The sequence below is a fragment of the Dicentrarchus labrax genome, unplaced genomic scaffold (assembly GCF_905237075.1).
Source record: "Dicentrarchus labrax unplaced genomic scaffold, dlabrax2021, whole genome shotgun sequence".
Taxonomy (NCBI): domain Eukaryota; kingdom Metazoa; phylum Chordata; class Actinopteri; family Moronidae; genus Dicentrarchus; species Dicentrarchus labrax.
This window is the reverse complement of record NW_026136722.1, coordinates 13644048-13668610: the sequence shown is the minus strand read 5'-3', so window position 1 is coordinate 13668610 and position 24563 is coordinate 13644048. Positions and strand designations below refer to the sequence as shown.

At 40.1% G+C, this 24563-nt stretch overlaps 1 protein-coding gene across 1 annotated transcript; it reads right to left on the bottom strand.

The window, feature by feature from the left end:
• Nucleotides 1-21: 21 nt before the first annotated feature.
• On the bottom strand, nt 22-20229 carry cntnap1 (contactin associated protein 1). Its single transcript, XM_051387457.1, has 24 exons — nt 19323-20229; nt 14899-15000; nt 14400-14593; nt 13955-14108; nt 13398-13601; nt 12667-12851; nt 12193-12357; nt 11796-12057; nt 11082-11231; nt 10824-10998; nt 10372-10478; nt 10130-10252; nt 9564-9767; nt 9311-9467; nt 9103-9230; nt 8828-9001; nt 8494-8712; nt 8123-8362; nt 7778-8017; nt 7467-7594; nt 6402-6495; nt 6048-6278; nt 5917-5961; nt 22-3530 (listed from the first exon to the last, which is right to left on the bottom strand). The coding sequence occupies exons 1-24, from the start codon at nt 19381-19383 to the stop codon at nt 3331-3333; spliced, it is 3942 nt and encodes a 1313-aa protein (XP_051243417.1). The 5' UTR covers nt 19384-20229; the 3' UTR covers nt 22-3330.
• Nucleotides 20230-24563: the final 4334 nt, after the last annotated feature.

Sequence of the window (24563 nt, the reverse complement as noted above, 5' to 3'; positions counted from 1 at the left end):
CATCCAAAATAACACAAACAATAATGTAGCTTGAATTTCCTTCAAGCTTCTTTTATTGAGGTGACAGTTTGGCTTTGCCTTGATTTACACAGTAATGGTCATTTACAGTGAAAGTATTACGAAACAAAATCGAGCGTACAGAAGAACAGAAAAAATCTTAAATTTCAGTGTGATCACAAACACAACTGTAATGATCATTTCTGGTACCTGTTGCAGAAGGATTCAGTTTGAAGGTGCAAAGAAGTCCAACCTGGTCCAATCTGCCAACTCCTCACTCTGGTGCTTTATCAACTGATTTCATACATGATATCACTGTTGACAGGGCATCTGCATTTTTATATAAAGTATGAAATAGTCTTAGGGCCTTTAATGGAATTAAAAGCTTTAAAATCAGTGTTTATAAAATTCAATGTCTGCAAATCATGACTTTTTACTAACCACAATTTAAGTTTATGCCCCCTTAAATATGTTTTCATTTTTACTTTATTTCTTAAATTAATCTTAGATTAACACCTTTTGTAAAATTAGCAGATACCCTGTCCCAGCCAACAACATCCTGCTGACCTACTCCCTCTACTGGCAATTTTATCTTAATCCCTATTCACACCCTTCCCTGCATTATTAGGATGCATTATTAGGATGCTGGATGGACACTTCAGGAATAGTACTTGTAATCTCCTTTACAGACACCTGATAACTGAACACGGAGGAGCCACTCTGAGCTACATCCAGGCCTTGTTTCTGTCTCACTGTACTACTGTTGGTGCACTACAATAAGTGAGTTGGATAGTTGGCATCAGTGCACTTTTGTTTTTTAATGAAAGTCATTATTTAACGTCAGTAGGTTCTATCTTGGTGGGCAAACTATGAATACACAAACATCTAAACATCCAGTCAGTCACACATACACACGCTCCAGGGACCACGCATGATTAACTAGTGAGTGGCAATGAAGTGACACTGCTAGGTGTTTATAGTCCATTTACCAATGAATACAGTGAGGTGTATACATTTATAATATACATAAGTCGACTCTTTCCTAATAGGCAACAAAGCATATTTAACCCAAGTTTAGTTGCTTGGGCCTAATATGAACTTTGAGTGGTGATTGTCCATTTAACAAAAAGACAAACTTTCTTTGTGTCAATCACAAACTCACAGTTTCACTCTGCTCACTTTTCATTATCATTCATCTGATCACAGCATTCCTAAAAATATAGCCTGTAAATGCCAGTTTTGGCCAAATCTGTACATTTTCATACATTATTAGCAAGTCGACCCTTTACAGTAATTGCAATTTTTACATCTACTGTACATTCTTTCACTGTACAATTTCGCACAGTTTTGCCCATCTGTAATGGAAGAAACCAACAATGTTGAGTTTTGGAGGTGTATTAGTGCTACAGAGAACAAGTACTGTACTATCTTTATCCTGAGCATTCTTAAAAGCTACCATGAGTAATTTTACTTTCAGTGCTAAAGCAGCCTACAATGAAAACATCAGAGCAAGTCTTCACTGTAGTGTCCGCTCATACATTACAGAGTCAGAGGATTTACATTCAAAGTACTCCATTTAACTGTTTCTAACTTGTTTTTTATAAACCATAGGGGAAAAAAGTCGCTTAACACATTATTCGTATATTCACGTATACACTCATTACATCCTACTTGCTATTGTGCATCTGCAAAGTAAACTGAGACATTAACATCATTGGTGGCTGAAAGAAGCTCATATTATTGCATGTTACTGCAAAGTGCGCTCATGCTCTACAAATGCATAGCTAATATGTTGCAAATTTCCCATTTTTTTCACATACACAATAGTGCTTTAGTATCAAGGAGAGCTGCAGTGAGTGATGGTAGCCCTAAGCCTTGGTCGCACACATATCAAATGAAATTTCGTCTTAAGACAGGAGGAAATTTCATCAGACTATAGATAGAATTTTCAAACTTTCCACTGAAAGCAGCTAAACAAGCAGCAGCAGTGATGAGTGTGGTCAGCTACTGTCCTACAGCATTATGCAAAAATATTCAAGCAGTATGAGTTAGAAGTAAAATATTAGCATTTACACTCTTGTGGTCCTCTGTACATATGTTATTGTGTGTGTATACTGTGTTTATATGTATGCTTCTCCACATGGCCATAGAGAGCAGCTGCTTCCTGAACAGTGTTTATTATCGGTGGTGAAAGGATTGTGAAGACTTCTTTTATTCTTCTTTTGTAATACTGCTGTTAGAAATGTCCCCCAAGTCAAATACTCTGTAGCACCAAGCTATTGGCAGCTTGACCATAATATAAGCAACCAGAAGTAAGACAGAAGGAATGAGAACTTGGATATCTAGGTCACCCTGTCCCTGGCGAGCTTCATCACCTCAACTTTTGTTTTGAATCTGCAGTACACCAACAGACTGTTAGCTTTCACACTTAAAGGTACATATCATCACACTCTCATTTCCCCCATAGTTGAGAATGTGTTAGGAATCTGAGCATACTGTGATTGGCAAAGCTGCTATCTACTGACACTATGGCAATTCTGAACCACTTACATGTGCCATTCTGTATAGGTAATGCACTGGTATAGGCTGCAATACAACAAATATAAGCGTATATACCTTTTACAATCTTTATATTTATCATCTCAAAGCTCCATGCTTGTCAGTATGTCTTCTCTTCGATTGGTTGTTTTTATTCATGAACACCAGTTCTGTTTCAGTCATTTGGATTTTTGTTGCACTGGTTTAGTTCATGGTTCTCAGATGTGCTCACGGCTCAAACCCAAGATGGATTATGAGCTATTATGTCAAAAATAGCTCCATGAGAGATTGTCATCAAAAAGGATTATTTTTAGATGGCAATATATCTATATAGTAAGATATTGGTAGCTTTAATCTGTCTCAAAAATGGCTCAGAAAGAAAATAAATTAGTAAAAGTCTGAATGCTTAAAATTGATATTTCAACTGTAATTAAATATCCCTTTAAATCCTGTTCCAAGTGTCTAATCTAAATCCTGTCTGAATAAACTATTATGGTTACTTCAGATCAAGCATGCTCAGATGAGGCACTTCAGTATTTCACCCTGCAATACAGTGTGAGACTTGTTGGCTACTCACGCAACATGGGCTTGATGTGAACTTTTAAGCCTTACCAAAATACGTACTATGTAGAGCACCAGGCATCAGATCCCACTCAACCGGGGAAACGAACACAAACCAAAATATGAAAAAAGAGAACAAAAGAATTAGAAAACTTAATACAGGTATCTGTGGTTGTATTTTCCTCTCCCAACCTCCAGTCAAACCCCACCCTTTGTCCCAAAGGTCCTGTGATGCTAATCGCTCCTGAACTCCTCTTCAATTTCTGGGAGGTTCTTTTTTTCTCTCCTCAGGGTCTCGGTAAGTGGCCTGGAGCTGCTGGGGGACTCCAGGTTCTTGGGTTCATTCGTGCGGTAGCTGCCCTTCTGCTGATACGCATAGACATAGATGCTGTACAGGCCTCCGAAGAGCAGCAGCAATGCCAGGATGACAATAACTAAAGGATAAAAATAACACAGAGTTAATCTGCAACACAAGGAGAAAGGAGGTACTCCTAGAGATACTGATGAGGAGCAGGCACTGTTCGACTGAATCTTTAATGCTGTAGTAGTCTGTCCAAACTGCAAAGAGAATAGCTACATGAGCAATTTCTATGCACTTCAATCCCAAAAATTGAAAGATAGTTCCTTTTCTTTTTATTATTTTTCTTTAAATTCAAGTTCATACAATTGAATTGAATTGAAATGCAGTTCAAAGTAGAAAATAAAGAGAAGGGCATTTAAGGAGGAATTGCAGGAATCCAGCCTGCTCATTAAAATGTTGTGCATGGAGTTTTAGAATCATAATGGAAAAAGGCAAACTTAGCAATGTAACTAATGTGATTTTTAAAGGTCAAGTCAGCATCCCAAATGACTCCTATTTTCTTAATGTGGTTACATGTTTTATAAGACTATTATTCTCTTAAATATTCACAGACCAGCTGCTTGTGAGCCAGCAACAAAACCAGAATTATTGTTAGTTGGTAGCTCAAGCTGCTTCAAGTTGCTTTACAACTAAAGGTTCAGACCTCAGATCTTGTCCTTTTTCTGAGTGTAGTTTTAATATTCACCCTGCATTTGCTTGGGTTTCCTGTCACAGTCCAACGGCATGAAGGTCAGGTGAGCTGGAGACATTAAATTGCCTGTAGGTGTGTGTTTGTTTGTCAGTCAGTGTGTTCACTGTGTAATGGCCTGGCGAAATGTCCGCAGTGTTTACCAGCCGTTCCACCATTGCATGCTTGGAGAGGCCTCAGCCCCTAAGGTTCATTGCCTCAGTAAATGGATATAAAGAATGGATCAATGCTGTTGATACTGTTCAAAAGATATACTGCACCTAATGCAGCGCTTAGAGCAGCAAGGAAGCAAAACTGTTATTTAAAGTGATGTTGTCACAGGACTAATGAAGGAAAAACATACGACTTCAATATTCTATCCAGCACAATTTGTTTTATCAACTACAGTTGTGTATTTTCTCAGTCATAACCATTTTATCCTGAGCAGTATATCAGACGGGGATGATGTCTGATAACCAGAGGGGACCATTGTTGGGATGCCTGAATGGTGCAGTAATCTTAAATGACATAATGATGTCCTGCATTAGCATAATACCTCTGAATCTGAATGATCTATTAAGCTGAACCATCTATCAATGACGAACAGTAAGCTGGGCCCATGCAGACTAAATATAGCTGATCCGGTAAAGGTCTCAGACAGGGATGGAGCAGAGAGTCTGTGCTGCAGTTTAATCCTGAGACTCCAGCCTCTGCCGCTCATCAGGGGGACCTGCTCTAATTTCTTCCGTCATCTGTAACAGCGCGTTCCAAACCGTTCATCTGGCCTCAACACTCAACATGTCCTCTTGTAATTAAGTGCAGAGTCATGAGGATTAAATAGGTGAAGAAATACATGAAATATTGATGTTTTCAAAGAAATCAATAGATGGACAGAGAAAAACATATTTGTCATATTTCAGCTGCAGTTTCATGCTTTTGTTTGAATGTGCTCATTCCTGTGTTGAATCATTTTTCAAAATGTTGAATTACATCAGAATGAATTAACATAAAATCTGTGATGATAAATGTACGAATAATACTAAATGTCTAATAGCATTAAAATATAACTTTTGGGTTTTTTTAAACTACTGAAATTCCCTTATTTCTCTTCTTAGATCATAATGTCATTCTTTGTCATTGCCTGTTGCTTTCACATGATTGCTGATAGTCAGGTGATAAGGGAGTAGAGGCTTAATGTACTATTAAAGTTATTATACTCACTGTAAATTAACTATTTCCTGATGAGTATTGAATACAAATGTATGAGTCTAAGTACATAACAGACATTTGAAATAATTTCTAATGTCAGTTTATATATCTGTATTTTACTAATTAATTTCACTTATACACTCAAATAGATTAAAAAGATAATCTGACATCAAGTGAATGGAATCAGATATAATCTTCAGTATGATAATAAAGCATTAGAAATATCTTATAGCCTGTTCTGCTCTACAAGTATCTTTTTTTTAGTAAATTTGAGCCTGCAGTCAGATGCTTGAATAAACACTCAAAAGCCCACATTGGAATCTGACAACCCTGCTCTAATTTAGGATTAGAGGATTTTAGAAAAAAAGGAAAGAGAATTTCAAACGGTTATCTGGGACAGGGTGAAATAGTGAGTAAAACAGGAGAGGGAGAGAAGAAGTGCTTCAAAATAAAATGAAAAATGTCACATTACTGGTCTTATTTTTTAATGCAGCAATTCAGAAACAAGGCAGATATGCAGTATTTGTGCATCCAAGGCATCGTCTTATTAGAGTATTAAAGAATAGAAAAACATTTATCTTACCTGTTATCCAAAATAGACCAAGGTCATCATGGATATAAAAATACTCTGAAAGGGAAAGGTACATAAATGAGTGGATGAACACAAAATAATATTATTTTTATATTGATGCATTATGGGACATATAAACTCACCTATGCTGGTAAACCACGGGTCTGCCTCCCATGGTACATAACCCAGGACAGGAGGGAAAGCACCACAGTTGGACTCCGAAACGTAGCCTTGTGTGGTTACCGGAGGGTCTGTTTCATTCGGACGGAAGAAGGCTTTTAAAGGGGCGTAAACGTTGTATCTCACCCCAGATATGCAGCCTATGAAACCTGGAGCATTATGCCTCTGGATGTCATAGTCAATGTCACCAACCTCTGAAAGAGCAGACAGAAGCAATATAACATATCTTAAAATAAAGAATTAATAAATAATACTGGTAGCAGGTAAATACATTAGGCTACATGTTCTCATCAACAAGAGGTACATTTGATATTTACCCATCACTCTGCCCAGGAACATGGACTTTGGAGAGTCAAATCTGGCATCTTCCACCAAGGTTATCTTTTCCACTATGGGTTCCATGTAATCCACCTATGGGCAAGGCAAAATAAGTTATATATCTCATCTTTAAAGGAAGGAATTTAATTCATGGAGAGTACGTATGTAAATGACTAAAATACAACAAACAGAACTAATGACAAAAATAAAACATTTGCACATGGAACACTTTTATTTACTTTACTTTTTAAGTTGTAAGTTATATGTTATATTTTAGTTATATTTTATATTAAAATGTGTTATATTTTTTACTCTTCTACTTGTGTGTTGCCTCAGGGAGTCAGGTAAAGTAAGACTTTCATTGTACGTACAATGTACGTATAATAAACCTCTTGAATCTTGAATCTTGAATCTTTTAAAGTTTAAGTACGCAGAACTTTAATGAACTATATTCTCAATATTTTGTATGTAGAGGCTATTTGTGTACTTAGGGGAATAGTTATTTAATCATTATTTAATATACATTTTGGGAGCTACTACTACTACTACTTGTTTTCTTGCCAAGATTTATGCCACTGTCATGTCTGTATTGTAAATATGAAGCTTCAACTAGCAGCTGATTAGCTTAGCTTAGCATAAAGACTGGAAACTAAGGGCAACATTTAGCCTGTGCAAAGGTAACACAATCCTTGTGACCTAGTTAGCTTAGAGTTGCAACTATGCAGATTTTGCTACCTTAGAGCCGGACTAGCTGTTTCCAGTATCTATGCTAAAGTGGCTGCTGGTTCCAGTTACACATATGAAAATGGTATCAATTTTATTATCTTACTCTAAGCAACTAAAAAAATAAGCCTATTCCCCAAAATGTCAAATTATTCTTGATTTCAAGAAAATTAGGCTGTACTTTGGTAGTTTGTGAGCTGAATATCCTTAAATTGGTGCACGGCAGTCTATAGGTTTTTCTAGATATAATAAATTTCTTCATTTAAAATAACATACCACAGACTAACAAATAACAAACCCCAGATCAGAGTTTACACAGTGACAGCAGTGAGAGCATGAACCTGTGTTTTGATGGTTCTGTTGTGTCTGGTTATGTTGACATAGTGGGGGTAACCATCTGCCAGGTTTCGGTGAGTCAGCTGGTACTTGTGTGTTATGAGCCCCAGCTTATACCTCAGATCTACACTACCTGTGGAGAGAGAAGATGCAAAAAGACATTAACAGCGTGTACTGTTTTGATGAATAACTGCATTGCATCATCTTTGGTAGTTTTTTGAGATTCTGGATCTCTAATCTGTGAATAAAATGAATCTTCTGCCCTACAAATATAATCCAACTTCAAAAATTCCCCAAGTTTTTGAGTTTCTCCTACCGTCAGTCTTGAGGATGACAGCAATGTAGTCTTGGACAAAGGAGCTGATGTAGAGCAACACAGCTGGTGTATGAACGGTGCTGAAACTGAACTCTATGTCATCTGCTGTGTCATTGTAGCCGAGACTGAAGTTGTCATAGTGCGGATCGATCCAGTTGGCCCATGCTGCTTCGTCTGATACAGGCTTTTTTCGTATGTTGTATCTCAGCCACGAGCCAATCTCAAAGTAGGCGCCGATGTCTTAGAAAAGATTGTCCTTGAATTAGATATCTTAATGTATTCTAAAGTACTGCTGTAGATGACTATGTGAAGGTTTTTCAGGGCTCTAAAGAAACATGAACTCACCTTTATGGCAGTAGAAGCCATCAAACGCTGTGTTGTTACAGTCACAAGTGTAGGAAGCATAGCCCTCAATACACTGGCCACTGTTTCGGCATGGTATGGTAGCATTGAGACACTGTCCTGTACAGTTCCTTCTTATACCCTGTTCTTCATTTACTTTCCCCTCTAGATCAAGAGGAACCCCGTTCATCCGTAAGCCTCGAAGACACCCCAAGAAAGGTCTTAGGGTGCGGTTGGCTGAACCTAATTCAAAGAATACTTTTATCAGTGGTTATTCATCTTCATTTAAAGTTTAGAGAGGACAGAATACAATTCACTGTATGTCATGCCAGTTTTAAATTCTAAATTTTCAAGTTTCACCTCAAACAACCTACCTACTAGGAGAGGATGTGTAAACTTCATGGTGACAAAGGTCTGACCTGGGAAACGCCTAACAGCCCAAGGCTGATAATCAACTTTGATCCGGGCCAGTTTCACATTAATCTCGGCCTGAACAAAGTGCCACTCATTGTCATTTAGTGGCACAGGGGAGTGTAGTGTCACATTAATGATGCCATCACCAACCATAAATATAAACAGCAAGTCATGGGTGGCTGGAAGAGGAAAGGAGAAAGAAGAAAAGGTCAAAGATCAAGTCATTCTTCAGTAAATATTTCAGATGTATAAGGAGAATAGCTCCCTGCTACAGTAGTAGATGAGTCAACTCACTATTCATCTCTATCCTTATGAAATTTCGAAGCTGTTCATCAGAGTTCTCCAAGAAGACACCATGGTCACGATAGGTTTTGAAGTGGAAGGAGATGTCAGCTGTAGAGCCAGGCTTGAAGGTGGGGAAGGTTATATATGTGGGCTTGGTGAAGGCTATGGTGTTCCAGATGTTTCCTGTGGAAAACATAAAACAATATATATATAATTAAAAAAAACACTTTCAACCCTTCAACAACACTGAACATCACTGTGTGAGCCATAATATTTAAGCTCACTGTCGCCATGGCAGCGGAGTGGCCCAACAGTGAAGTGTGCTTCTGAGCCTGTCCTGTTGGTGTCCCCGACTACCACCTTCCTCACAGGCAGATGGTCTCTAAAGTCCAAGTAGCCCTTATCTGAGTACCTGAAAAGTCACAGTGGGGAAGACATCATTGTCAGTGTCACAGAAACAAACAAATCCTGCTCAATGTATCCTTCTCTCACCATTGTCTATAGTCAGCATCACAGTTGCATTGAAACTTGGGATCGGTGCAGGTTTGGTTGATAGCGCAGCCACACATCTGGACCTCTCTGAATGTTCCACCCCAGTAATAGTGACTCACATTGCCACGACCAATCCAGTAACCAAAAGGCCTTCCATCTATTTTGAAAAAGAAGTGGTTTCTTTTAAGTTTTCTATCTTCCTTGGTTTCCATGAGCACACTAGAAAATTAGCAAACTCAATAATTCCTCTTACTGGGGGTGTTGAGGAGACGGGACTTGTAGCAGGAGTAGTCAATCCACTGTTCACAGTACATGGAAGTGTTGGCTAGAGCAGTGACGTCATCCCAGGAGGCATTCCAGTAGTTGACATCTCCTATATATGGCCGGTCTATTGAACTCCCAGTCACCTTGGTACCATCAACTCGATCATGCAAAATCACTGTCCAAGCTTTATATGCTGTGAAGAGGCATGACAGATATAGGTCATAGCGATTAAATATTAAAAGAGGAAGAGAGAGGGAACAATAATGTAAGAAAAAGGAAAAGAATGAAAAGCAATTTAATGTCTGATAAGAATGTCAACAGAAAGCTTAGACAGAGTACTAGTTAAGAATAGGCACACTTTTCCAACACATACACACACACAAACAGCTGGGCCTATCTTGTTTTATAAGCCCTTTTATTTCCCATGAAATTTGAGTACACGTTTCTCATTACAGGAACACAGGAGTTTTCACTGTCCAATTTCTTATTAAAAACCCCCAGAGGAACCAGCAAATACTTAAAATGTTGCAGATGAAGCTGTATTTTATAACTTACACTTCATTTTGCAGTACACTTCAAATGGTTTCAGTGGTCCACTTAGATCCGGATCAATGGTATAGTTTCCAGACCAGTACTTGCCACTGAGTCTGTAGGCCTCGCACGACTCTTTATAAACAGCTGTTCAAGAAGCGAGAATTTGTTGTTATTATTAGGAAGAAGTATGTCACAGGCCAAGTGAAATTAATTGTAGAGCAACACACTAATTACAGTGGTTAACACTACCAGCCAGCACTTACACATGTGACACACTTCTCCTTTATAGCCTGTGTTCTCACACAGACAGATAAAGTCATCCAAGGACTGGATGCATCTGCCTTCATGTTCACATGGATTTGGAGTACATCTGTAAAAAAAGAAAATATTTATATTGAGTATTTTGATGTTACAAAAGTGATAACTTACATAAGTCTGTCTTTTTTTCATTTCCACATTCTCTATTTTTCTTTTTGTTCCTTTAGACACGGTTTTATGGGGTGAAAGCTCTAAAGAAGTGACACCATTAACAAAATTATAAGTGTATTCTTTCAACTTTAAACTTCAACCTTCAGCTTAATTATTGTCACCAGAGGATAACTGATTTAACAGAAAGCCACAGTGCAATATTTAAAATAACATACACATACAATACACTAAAGAGGAGGGTAGGAACCCTATTGCTACATTCTTTAAATTGGGTGATATTTCTTACCTGTCAGTGATGCCACATGTGCCCAACAACAGCTCAGCATAACGCCCCCACTGTCGTTGCAGAATAATGTCAATATCCAGCTGTTCATCGTCTATGAAAATATGTTGCATGCAACCATGGAAGCGGTTCAGCTTGGTTTCACACTTCCTTATTGTGTTATTGGTTTTTGGACAACCTGAATGCAGGAAAGGAAACTTATGAATTGAACAATATATGATTTCAGGAGCTGTCAACAATTGTTTTAAACCATCACCGTACCTCCAAAAAAGTAACGGTCTCCTGTCCGAATTGTAAAAGGGTTGGTGATCTTTAGCGGAGAGGCCTTCTCCTCATCAATTGTAAGGGTCAGCAGGTTGTCTCTGGCTGCCAAATCCACTGTATGCCAGTAACCATCATTTAGCCTGTATCCTAGAGGTTGGAGAAAACTTGTCATGCAATCTTTCTACAATCAGATTCAGGACAGAGATCACATGCACAATGCACAAAATCTATCCAGAATTGACTTCTAGTTAAACCCCACCCCCAAACAGGGATTGTCCAATCATACATTGTGTGAGAATTTCGAGCTAGTTACTCTGTGTCTAAAGAGTTTGGAGGTTGGTGTGTTTGTTTAACCTTTGCAAAACCAAAAGCTGCAAGTGCAAAAGTGTATAAAATAACTAAACAGTGTGTTTATCTGCTCTAACACAAGCTGCAAATATTAGCATGTCTATCTAACAAGTTTAATGTTGTGTATGTAGCTATCAAATCCATGGTTAAGACCATTTTTACTAGGTTTTCAAATAAGCTGGAAAGATTAAATACAGCCTAAAAAATCTGTTAACGATTGTTTCAGCTGACAAAATCTACAGTTGTCAGCTATTATTGAGACGGAGCAGGAATGCATGAAGCTTTAGCAGTTGTATGTTCAAAAATCTACAAATGTAATCTTTTATGTCATATCTGACAAGGCCAAAGACAACATAAGCCCACCTGCAGCAAACTGGAGTTTCTTCTTGCCAGGCTGGAATATAGTGACGTTGATCTGGCCCTCACTTAGGCCCAGCTCCAGGGCACCCAGGTCATCAGCAAATCGTGTGAACATTAGCAGCCCTGTGTAGTCCCATGAGCGGAACTTAAACTTGACGAACATACGAGGCCTCCTAAAGAAGCCTGGTACCTGCAGGTAGTTGTTGGGCCCAGCAAAAGTCATCGGTTTGAGCAGATTGTCCCTGCAGGCAAAATGCATCTTTTTCTGAGGGAAAGAAAGACAAATTGGACCTCATCAGTGAAAATATTTCCACTGATTGTTATTGTATTGTAAGCGTGGAATGGATAAAGTTGTTTAATTACAATTAATGGTGATAATCAGAAACAGTGATATTATTACTGGAATGCTGGGATCCTTTCGCGGGATGCGGATGTCAGGTTCTTCTCTCTGTGCCTTGTCAATGATGTTGATGCCATTGATGAAGACGTTTTCCAGGCAGCCTTGGAAATTTTGTGTGGTGGGCAGGTGAGGCAAATTTTGCTCTATGACACCTCCTACATATAACTAGGAGAAAGGTATTCATTCACTTAGTCATTGTCATTAACCACAAAATTCAGTCAATTTGTAAATAAATTCAAAAAGACTTGACCATTCAAATTAGCTCATTAACTGGCTTTTAATGAATTTTTGAATGAAATAGTTCACAAGCTGCCTTCAAGTTGTAATTAAATTGCATTTGGAAGATTCCTCCAAAGAAGCAAATGTATTCAGCATACATCTAATTTATAATTTCCTTTAATGATCTTATCTTTCAGTTTACATATTATATTACTATAAGTACATCCACATAGAAATTATCCTTTAATGAGGTACCTGTGTATCCAGATCCAGGTGTGTAAACTCTCCATTACAGATGCCTGTAACTGTCTGACTGTCCACTGTAAAGTTCACCTGTCGACCATAGCGCTTGATGGTGACATAGTGCCAGTGTAGATTATCAAGAAGGCTGCCAGCAGTCAGTGTAACTCGACCATCGACTTTGTGTATTACACTGCTTCCTGAAAAACAGAGGGCAAGGACAGAAGGAAGTAAAATCAGCTCTAGTTAATGTAAAACTGAAAGAAAATGCAGATTTTTTTTCTTAATAAAGAAACTGTAGGGCTCCATTGAACAATCTAACCGGTGATATTGAGAAGTCCCCCAACAATTATATTTCTGGACTGAGAAAAGTCGGCTTCTTTCTGAGATGAATGTCTTTTGTCACATATGGCAATATTTTCTTTACCCAAAACTCTACAACACGATCCCTTCCAGAACTTTTTTTTTTTTTTTTGGCCTTTATGCCTTTATTTGACAGAGACAGCTGAAGACAGACAGGAAAGGTGGGCAGAGAGAGAGAGGGGGCGACACGCAGCAAAGGGCCGCAGGTCGGACCCGAACCCGGGCCGCTGCAGCAACTCCGCACATGAGTCACCAGCTCCACCGACCAAGCCAACCGGGCAACCCCTTCCAGAACTTTTAAATGTAGTGGGCATGTCTGTATAATATAGTCATGCCCAAAATATTTTCAACTTTATTTGTCCAACAAACAACTCAGGCTATACCTAGGCTGATGTGCAGGTAAAGACGACCTCTCTTGAGCTCCAGGGTGAGGAGGTCTCCTTGAATCCCCTCACTGTGTAACAGCAGACCATCCTCATATAGAGTCTTGAAGTTGATGGCAATATGGTCATGTAGTGTACGGGACCTCTTCCCAGGGTACATGTAGACTACCGAGTCATCCCCGTCGTACTGTAGCACATAGGAATCTGCAGAGAAAATTTTACATTTGGAATCACTTTTTGCAAAAACACTACAGAGGATTTAGATTTGACATATTGCTCAAAATGTATGTGATTTTAGGTTATACAGAGTCTTATGTAGGATTATACGAGGAAATGCTGCGTGGCACATTTCATGGAGCTCCTTGGATGTGTTGGCATTTAGTTGGTGTTCCGGAGTATGAATCAGGTGATACTGAGCTTATTCATTTATTAACTAGAAACACATTGTAGCATATTTGGCACAAAGATTTTGTGGTATATTATCAAATATGATTAAGTACTGGGATTGTACAGTGTCCCTGGATGTGAATCAGAGGCAGTAAATCAGTCATTTTTACCATAAGAGCAGCCAAACAGCTCCAGCCTCACACCAATCTTCCCTCCGTTCTCTGTGTTCCATGCCAGAGGCAGCAGACGAATGTGTTTAGCAGTAAAGGCGTAATGGAAGACATTCCTCTTCACCTGATAATAATTCCAGTTCCCAGGCAGCGTCTGCAAACAGATTACACCAGGAAAGAGGGAAGAGAGTTATTGAGTCACTGCAATGGTTTTAACGCCTTATTAAGAGACTGGAGATGAAATGATGATGAGATTAGCTTTGTCAGTGTTGAGAGAGATAATATGCTGTGCTCTCTTTGTTTCTGTGCCAGTGACAATGAATATAATGGAACAACCACTGACTGGAGAATCGGCTGTAAAGATTACGTTTGACTAGTTAATCTTCGCCTCATCCCTGTTATGGCATTCATCCCACCCCAACCATTCTGGCTCAGTGACACCTACAGAGTTTCCTCCTTTCATGATGTATGGCGTCCAGGAGTCTGGTCGGTCTCCATAGAGAAGGGTGTACTTTGAGACCCAGTCATATGAGTTGAAGGTCCCCTGGGTAGCGATGGCCAACAGTCGATACTTCCTGCCCAGGTCTACCTGAAGCCATGGCTGTCTGTCCCTGGGGGATGGGGACCAACCACTGCTGCCTGAGAGGGAGAAAGAAGGGTGTTCATTTGGGGCATAATTACAGCTTGACTGGGATGAAATCATGACCAAAGCAATAGTGACAGCCATTTTAAACTTCTGTCAAATTTGGGGTGGGGAACTATAATGAGCAGATAAAATCCAACCACTGTTTTGTCTGGGATTGGACAAGCATTTTATTATCAATGTTATTAGTTACACTTGTGCTTTTCCTATTATGACAAATTAAACATCTGCCTTTAGAAAGGTCTGTAAGTTAAATGGTGTGAAATCACGGATGAACTCAACACTACAATTAGGAACTTACCATACAATTTGGCAAAATTGGCAGAATAAAGAAAGTTATATCTGGAGGAAGCCAGGAAGGAGGAGGCATACAGCCCAGAGACAAGCGGATCAACACATTCTCCTGCAATGACAATAAGAAAGACACCAAGGTCAAGAGTTATTAAGACAGACTCAAAATGACTCATAATGCACCACTCACACACGGCTTTCAAAATGATACAGTTTTCAACAATAACTGGTACAGCTGTGCAGATTGATAAGAAAAGAGCATTCTGAGTTTAATTAGAGGCTAGTCCATACTCCATAAGCCAAAAAAATACAAATTTGGCCAGATAAATCCAATTAAATTCAAAGCGTAGCACAAACACATTTAGTCTTTCTACTGGTAATGTATACAGATAGTGAGGTCATTCATACTCCACAGTAAATCCCAGTCCTTTAATAGTCTCATTATAATGTGGTGGACCAAGACATATAAATCTAACTAACTGTCCTGACATCTGCTCTGAGAGCGCATCATCTTTGCATCTTCATTTATTCACAGGTTGGATGGGACTAGCAGTAAAATAGACTGACTAACAGTTACTGAATACGCACACTGTCTCTGTTACATAACACCGCCTTCCTATTTCAAAAGCGTACAAAATGGATCTGGTCTTGTGTTCTTCAGTGTTGCACAGACAGAATAAAAATAATGCAGCATCACATGAATGTCTTTGTGGATGTGTGTGCATGCTTGTCAGTGCATGCATATCTATATATTTCTGTGTAATTTCTTGAAAAAGTGCACTTTCATGTGCAGGAGAGTCAAAGTCAAACCGAGACTGATGGACCATCGCCCATCTGCTCAGACTCGCTCTCCAGCCCACGGCTAATAAAACTGACCATAATTCTACCTAATCTTGCTTGTGTCACTGCTGAGGATAAATGCGCGATGCCCTCACCTCGAGCTGCAAGAGAAACACTGTCTCATTTTAAGTGCCAAAGTATGCTCTTTAATACTCCCAAGAGATTTAATATAGATAGGCTAAAAGCAATAAGGTAAATGAAAGCAGCTCTAATCTGGCCTTCATTTTCCTTATCCCTTAATAGTGTATTCCTCTCCAAACATCAAGAGTTGTTTACTGGTAAACAGAAAATCTGGCATTGTAATTCCTGTTCTCACAGTCACAGAGGTCATGCAGCACAGGAGAAAAGGCAATAGACATTAGCTGAAAACAGGAGATTCTAGCAGAATTGGAATGCAGGCTGCAGATGGAGCCAGATGAGGAAGGATACTGCATCTACTCAAAATTTCATTTAAATAACTTCCTGAAGAAATTAGGAAGTAGAGAGATTTCATGATCCTCCACTGCCTTACATTTCCTTAAATGACACATGAAACATAGGTCAGCAATTATACATTCACCATTTGCTGCCTTGTGCGGTAAGAATGTGTTAGTCACATGAGCGTGACTTCTGTCGCCTTTTGTGCAAGGACACGCTGCACATTCAGGTGGAGGAAATGTGCTGAGCAAGGGAAATGTGACCTTGACGTTCTGCCTCCATCTGCCTCCCTCCGAGGCTATCTCACTATCTTTTTTTGATACCAAAATATCTGCTGTAATCAATAACAGACCTCTGATGCATCACTCCATGATTACATTGTAGCGCCATTTCCAGTAATCCACTGCTCAAATGGCTATTCAAACAACAATATTTAGAAGCTTTGTGCTGCAGGCAAAGCTCATTTGCTGCTAACGGCTTAATGTTTATTGATTTGTTTTAATTCCTCAATTAGTAGTAAAAGGAAGAGAATTTGACTTTAAATGTAGAGAGCAGTTCCCTCTCAGACTACAGCAGGTTAACCCAGGCCACTCAGCTCCTCAGCTCCTCCTCCTCATGGCAAGTCTGTCACGCACTCTACACCCCCACCTATTCAGCATCTTGCATCCTTCCCCTCACTCTGAGTCCTCTCTCTTTATCTCCATCCCTACTCTGAAAAGCATCCACTATTTCTTGCTCTTACTGCATCCCATTACCTCATACTCTCTATAATCATCATCTTGCTATTTTTTACTTCTCTCTCTCTTTACCTCTCTCACCCCAAGTGGGCGTTGTCACATTGCAGTAGCTAAAGTGTACCTGAAGGCTGTGCAGAGCATCCAGACACCAGATTTTCACCCCACTCCTGGCCACCCTGCATCCCCCCTCCCTTCTCTGCACCACACAGAGTTGTCATTTTCTCCATTTATCATTAAGGGGATGTGGGGAACAGTGTGGTTGTGTAGAGCTCCAGCATCACTCTTGCTGAATCATCAGTCTGCTGTAAGTGTAGGCTGCTCTGTCTGGGCTGACACATCATTACTGCTGGTTACATACAGTATGCAGAGAGGCACCTCCTCTGGCTGTCACTGGCCTGTGATGCGTTGCCACTGAGGATTCAGACAGCAGCCTTGTATGCCTGCGACTGAATGCAGATGTCCACCAACATTAAAATCCCCAGAATATTGCAACAGAACAGCACATAGGGTAGTGGAAATATACCATGTTCTGTTCAAGGGGTTTTAATAAATCATTCATAGCCAGCCATGCATCACAGTGGGTGGTGTCGGACTGCTGCGGGAATAAAGACACAAATGCAGAACATCAGAATCGCATTCAGACTGATCTCAAACAGCATAATTTTTTCCACACTGAGCAACAACCCCTTCCTTCTAGATATCAATTTCCTTCATATTCACATGGACCAGTCGGTCAGTCTCCTGCTGCTTGGGATGCTAACCATGACAGAATGCACACGGAATAAACTTGAGATTTATGCATATGTGTTACAGTCACACACACACACACACACACACACACACACACACACACACTTTACAGTCTCAGCTCCACCCAAGGCTGGGTCTCTGTGCTCTGGGATCTGAGACTCCATTTCAATCTGGCAAGGTTCCACTGTGCACTTTCATGCAGATATACAGTGCTGGCCTGCTATAATGTGCCAGCGCAAGCAAAACTCACAGGCTCCCACTGGTTAGCATTCAGTGATTCAGTAAGGTTTACCAATTTCCACTCATTTTCAGTCTTTTCTGTTGATTCACTTTTTAATTTTCTTAAAACTACAGCAAGATAGCACCATTCACTTCCCAACAGACCATGTGACAGAACTTCTAGTAATCACAAGCAGCATGGCATCATAAACAAACCATTTTTCATCAAAAAACTTAAGGCAATAGCACAATGCCTGACAAGGAATGTTATTTACTTGCAATAACTTTACACAAAGAGCCTGCAAATGTGCACAATATCTATGTAAAGTGGGTCCACTAACTGTAATACTAGTTAGCTTTTGTTTCTCCAAAATACAGGGTAGGTATACTGCATTATATCCCTAAATAATCCGTGGTCAGCTATGTTTAACCCTCAAAAACAAAATACCAACAGTAGTGGATGTTACTTCTATTCTTAATTTTGCATTCCTACCTATCCAGGAGTCACATGACAAAGCATCCCTCTTTCCTGATCTCTCACTGATATCAAAACCAATGAGTCATGCAACGCGCTGTATGGGGTTAATAAACGGGACCCTCTGAAGTCATCTTGACACTGACATCATGCACAAAGCTTATTAGTATGCATACATGCTCTGTAAAAGATGGGTAGATGGCACCTTTCCCCTTAACCAATTTTAGCCCCAAACACAACCCCACCTCTGTCCAACTAAAACAACCACATGACTGCTTCATTGATCTTTGAGTAATGATTTCCCTGCCAGGTGAATCCGTGCCCGTCGTGTGCAGGATGCAGGGCTTTACGGACAGGTGATGGGAACACAGGCTTCCCAAAAAAGTGCTGCAGTGGGCTGGTCCCGGTCAGGACGCTGATCTGTGCTCTCTCAACCGTCACTTTGAAAAGCGGATTTTGAGCAACAACAATACACACCGTCAAAGCGATTTAGAGATTGTATTAGAAACAGCCAAATAGACTCTCGAGCAGCATCGTGCTATGCAAAGAAGTCGAGAGTTGAACACACACGGTGCAGAAACTTGCGTGCTGGCTGAGCGAAAGTACTGCAATGCAGACAGTTCAGTGCATGGGGATCGCCGTGCGCGTCTTCCGCAGGACCGACGCGGTTTTGCTTCTACACTTTTTTTGTGTGATCCAACAAAACAATGCTTTACTGAAATTACAATAGCCAAGACAAGCAGTTCAATTTAACGGTCTGTGTTTTAAGGCTGTCGCAACGTGTGTGTTGCCCTTCAAAGATCCCAACACCCGCAGGATACATTTGGCCCTCCAGTGGTATTTTCCACTTATTACCGAATGTTATCTTGCAACTTTTTCTTAAGCATACCAGACGCTAAACAATATGCACATAAGCAATGATGCACACTTTGTAATATTTTGATACTATTCTAGCAGCCGATAATAGATGAACAATTGCTGTTTCACAAGACTTACGTGATGAGCAATGTTGAAAACCCAAAAATAAGAGGCATATGCTCAGTATTTTGCAAGTCATCCTTCACTTAGAACACGTTTCTCCGCATAGGCTATGTTAATTAGATCGTAGATTGTTCTGCAGCATCCTCTCACCCCCCTTTAGCCCAACTTTAACTCGCGCAGCTCCAACTCCTCTTCCCGGGATCTCGGGCAGCCTCTACCGGAGCGGGGACGCGCATCGGATGCTGGTGCTGATGCTGCGCTTCGCCGAGAGCGCGCACTTCTTTTATATCCTTTAAATTGTTTTACAGTATTCACATGATCCTCATGTATTGGTGTAGCTCCTGTATGATATCATTCAACATAGGCCTATTTGAGAAATATGCGTAACATGCAGAGTGCTTGTAGGCCAGGCGGGAGTGGGAATCTGTTGGTCCCTTCCGCAGGAGTCTGGATGCAGAGGAGACTGGAGGGGAGGAAGAAAAAACTTTTTCAGTCCGCTGCAGATTGATAGTATTTTTCCAAAATAATATGAGGCTGTCTTCAATCTCCAAATAAGTACTGTGGAACTGGTCAAAAACAACAATTTTCCATCTAGGCTGTGGATCATAACACCATTGCACTAAAGATTTATTCCTCTTCTCTTCTGTCCTGGCATCTCATATTGTCCTTTGGCACATTTTTCATTGCTGCCAACTAGCCAAGAGTGCACTGCGCTAGTGAGGAGATGACTAAGAAGTCTTTCTCTCCAGGAATACAGATTTGCACTTGAATCCCAAAATAGGATGAAAGTCCTTAATATCCTGTATCGGCAGAAGAACCACAGAGAATGACAATCACAGCAAACCAGCAGGCTGCAGTGTTCTGCATGTTCTCTGTCTAACCTTGTTCAGGTACTCAGTGCAGCCCAGCACATTCACAAATAAGCCCAGAACAGAAAAGGTTACAGGATGATGATGCCAGCTGTGCCTGAACTCAGACTCATCCCTGCACACACACACACAAGGGGGTGGGGTGAGACTGAGGCAGAGGGGGATTTGTGGCAATGGGTGGCACATTGACCACAAAATAAAAAGGCTTTGGGATTAAGAAGTGGGTTTATGGGACAGCCGTGTGTCAGTGATGATGTGAGATTGAATGCCTGGGCCAGCGTGGGATTTACCGTGTTTTCAATCAAATCAGATTGTCAGTTTGTAAGCTCCCTGCCATTGGTTTCCCCCCTGAAACACCATAAGAGTATAGAATTATATCTGCAGAGAGAAGACAATGGCAAATGACATGGGAGAGTAAAGTAGGACATCAAATCAGCAGGGGAAGGGGCCACAGATGTGGCCCAGTCACTGCCAACTGAGACAGATATCACAATTATTTGGTGCTGTAATTTATCTCAATCACAGTGGAAATCAATATATTCCTCAAGTGTTCTGGATATTTATGAGATATTTTCTTATTGATATTGTGATCCATATTATTTAACAGATATCTAAGTGTGTAATTATCCCACACTACTGTCACCCACAGGCCTCAACACAACACAACTTGTATAGAGTTTGACATTAATTTTACCTATACCTATATTTAGGTACTAATCCAGAGGGGTGGCCACCCCAGTTTGGTGTCAAATGCCAAACTAATTTTAATGATCTGTTATGGACACATTTTAGACTAAGTGATAGGCTTAAGTTCAATGAAAAAAGACAACTTTTTGACGTTTGGAAAAATGTATGAAGATTGAAATGAAACAATTTGATTTCTAATGCTACCTTTAAATGTTTCTATTCAATGCTTTACTATGCCACAATAATGTAATGTTTTTTAGTTAAAAAATCTTAATTTGGGGTTTTTCCAAGCAAATATTGATATATGTGTTTGTTTGATTTTATTTTAGCATGTATTTTTGCCACCCTTTAAGTCTCCATGCCCCCCTCTTGCCACCCCATAAATATTTCACTAGTTCCAACCCTATATTAAAAAAAACCTTATTAAAGATAAAACAGCAAGAAAATAGGATTATTTCATTTGTTCAGTGAGTTGTCTCTGTTAGACACACATCAGTGAATTTAGTTTTAAAAACAATGTTGTCCTCCGATAATGACTGTTCTGTTGTCTTCAGATAACATGTACGGTACACACAAACACATGCACACCCTCTGTCCTACACATCTGCACCTAACCACAACCATCACTGGATTGCCATCTGTTTCATTGACCTTTTACATTTGACCTCATAGTAACTATAGAGACTGGTTCAGAGGCAATGCAGTAGGGTCCTGTTGGGGTTAATCTACTCATCTGGAAAAAACAACACAAAGGCTCAACTGATTAACAAGAGCAATCAGAGGCAGAATTTCCCGCAAATATAATTCAGGCTTTCCAATGCCCAGCTTTACTCACACCATGTTTGCTGCAAAATATGTCCAAAATATACCAAATCAGACCTGCAATCCTCTTATTTTTCTTACATGAATACTTTTGCTACTGGGCCAAAATACTTCCACCTATTTTATTATTTGACAAGTTTGAAAAAAATGTCACTGAAATATCTTGAAATAAGACAGAACACAAAATGAATTCACTTTTTTACTCAGCTGTCACTTGAGGCAATATAAATGACATACTACTTAAATATTTATGTCACCTCGCTGGTGGACATTTTTAGGAATAACATCCATCTACAAGTCAGTACAGGATTAAATAGCTTGTTTAGACTGATAAGTTTAAATGGAAACATACATTGGTTGATACATAGTAATTAAAGGGAAATGTGAAGGGAATAAACTGTATTCTGCATAATATGATTCACAACTCTCTTTCATTCATGTGCATTTGAACTAAATTTGCATTTTTGGAGATGCAGCAGTTTCAGAGTCAAACCACAATTGACCACTAGATGTCAGTTAAAGCTCAGACTTGAATTTCTCACATGCCATTAACAACTAACAAGTTGACTGATAAGCTGCTGTCCAACTCTCTCCCACAATCTATTCATCACTCAACTTTATTCTGTAGGTCTTAAATGATGTTTCATGCTGCCACAATGCATTCAACCTGCACATAAATTATAAATGACAAAGCAAATGATCTTTAGGTTAATAAAATGGGTCTGACAAAAGAATATGCCGGATCATTTGCGAGGACATATTCAGAGAAAGCTATGCTAAAGCAACTGAAACAGAATAACACATGTACCATAAAAAGTCACGCTCTCTCTTTCTTATTCTAACTTCTTTTAAAAACACACACATACAAACAAACACACAGGTGGAGACCCATGATGCCCTTGTTTCACACAAGGACTTTTTTTTTTTACGGGATCAGATTGTACTTTGGTCTGCCCCCATTAGCACTGTGTATTTTCCATAGGGGTGCCACTGTACACTGCACAGGACATATTCTGAGGGTACTAGCATGAAAACACACATAGAATGGCAGACATTCTCACACATAGACATACACCATCAAACCCACTACCGTGCCATGACCCCACACAAACAGGGGTCATGTCATGACTCACGCCCAGATGTTTCCAAGAGATAGTGTTGCTGATCTGTTATCATGGATGAGTTCTACTTGTCATTAAGATGGATGGATGAATCTGTAAAGATTTCAGTGATGAGCATAGGCTTTATTTATGTGTATCTGATATGTTGAACACAAAACAGAGGTGAGTAATGCTGACGATGGCTAGTTTGAAATTATGTGTCAGAAACTGGGGAATTCAGCAAAAGACAGGTGTTTATTTTGGCCACCACCTATGGGAACCTGATGTCCCTGCATACTGGTGGGTGAGCTGCTGTAAACAGGGCTATTAAAACAGCCTGCTCTCAGGTGTCCATACACTGGTATGACCTCCTGCTGGTGAGGGCCAATCCCAGTTGAAAATAAGCCCAGCAGGGAATGCACAGACTGGGATCCCACCTCTAAAGATCTCCCCTCGGTGTTAGCTTAACTGGTGTGCCAAGACAGCTGCTGCAACCTGTTTGACCACTAACACATCAGAGTGGATACAACAACCAACTTCGTTTAGGACATAGACACGGGGGGGGACCAAATAAAGACAATTTGATGTTTTTTTGATGTCCACTGTAAAGCCTTGTTAATATCAGTAAAGTATATTAAAAAGATGTAGTAGCAAGAGATCAACATGCAATTGGTTTATGCTCCTATTTTATAACGTCTATAATGTCTTTGTGCCTGCCTGGTCAACAGCAGAGCACGTAAACCATCTAAGCTCTCATCAGATTCCACTTTACTCTATCCAAACAACCAAGTGATGCTTGTGTGTTGAAGTGCAAGTCATGACACCTGTGCTTGTACCTGACACACATACACTTGAATACACTCACGCTTGCATACGGTTTCAAAGTTGATTTATTCACGGACAAGATGATATATACGCACAACGACAGCTCCACAAAGACAACAGCACTGACACCTGCATTAAGTTTAAATACCAACAACAGCTGCTGCCTAGTGGAGATGCATGGAGCTGAGACACTTTTGTTTCTCATGTTTGCTGCCAACACAAGCACACACAGAGATGTAGAGCCACAGCCAGTGACACACACACACCACTGGGTTGTGTTTCCCTCACGCAGCAGACAAGCCGCAGTTATTTAGTCTGCCTCCCAGTTTGTTTGCCCACTGTCTTCTCTCTTTTGTTGCTCTGCCTTGGGCTTTGTTTGATGTGAACTGCTGACTGTTACAAATGACAGTTGCAGCTGGGAGGATGATGAGCGAGGATGAAAAGGGTCACGCTAAATGACAAATTATGATGGTGGTCAGGTTGGATAAACAGCAATGTTTCTGTGTTTGTGTTCAAAAAGCAACAACTGAATGTTTCTCTTCACATTCAGTTACAAGGGGACACTGGGAAGTGGTCCAAACTAACTTGATTTTCTCACATTTGTAAGCAGGTCTAAAGCAATTCTTAAGGTCAGTAGTTCTGCTGGCCCATTTCTGCAGTGTACTGGGCTATGCACACACACACTAAGATATCTGGCCAGACATGCAAACTGTGTCCTTCCCCTCCCTAACTCAGTTCCTTGGAGTTGAGCTCCAGTAAAGTACCTTTTGGCATGGAAGCTACAGAACAGCTTGTCCTCTCAATGCTGGGCCCCACTCCACCGACAGTCTGCAGGTGGGGTGGGGGTTGGGGCATCTGGAGGGCAGTGATCAGTGCAGCTAATGGAAGGGAGGCCTATTTCTTAAGTGTTTAAGACCAGTTTGCAATGATGTCATGATACTAAAATCTTTATT

What these genes read in the sequence shown, in the direction of transcription:
- cntnap1 (XM_051387457.1), bottom strand. Translation starts at nt 19,383, where the DNA reads ATGACTTGCAAAATACTGAGCATATGCCTCTTATTTTTGGGTTTTCAA. An exon ending in GCTGTTTGGCTGCTCTTATG is followed by an intron (nt 13,602 to 13,954) that starts GTAAAAATGACT and finishes TTTTCTCTGCAG; the next exon opens with ATTCCTATGTGCTACAGTAC. An exon ending in TTACCTGCACATCAGCCTAG is followed by an intron (nt 12,852 to 13,397) that starts GTATAGCCTGAG and finishes TCTGTTTTTCAG; the next exon opens with GAAGCAGTGTAATACACAAA.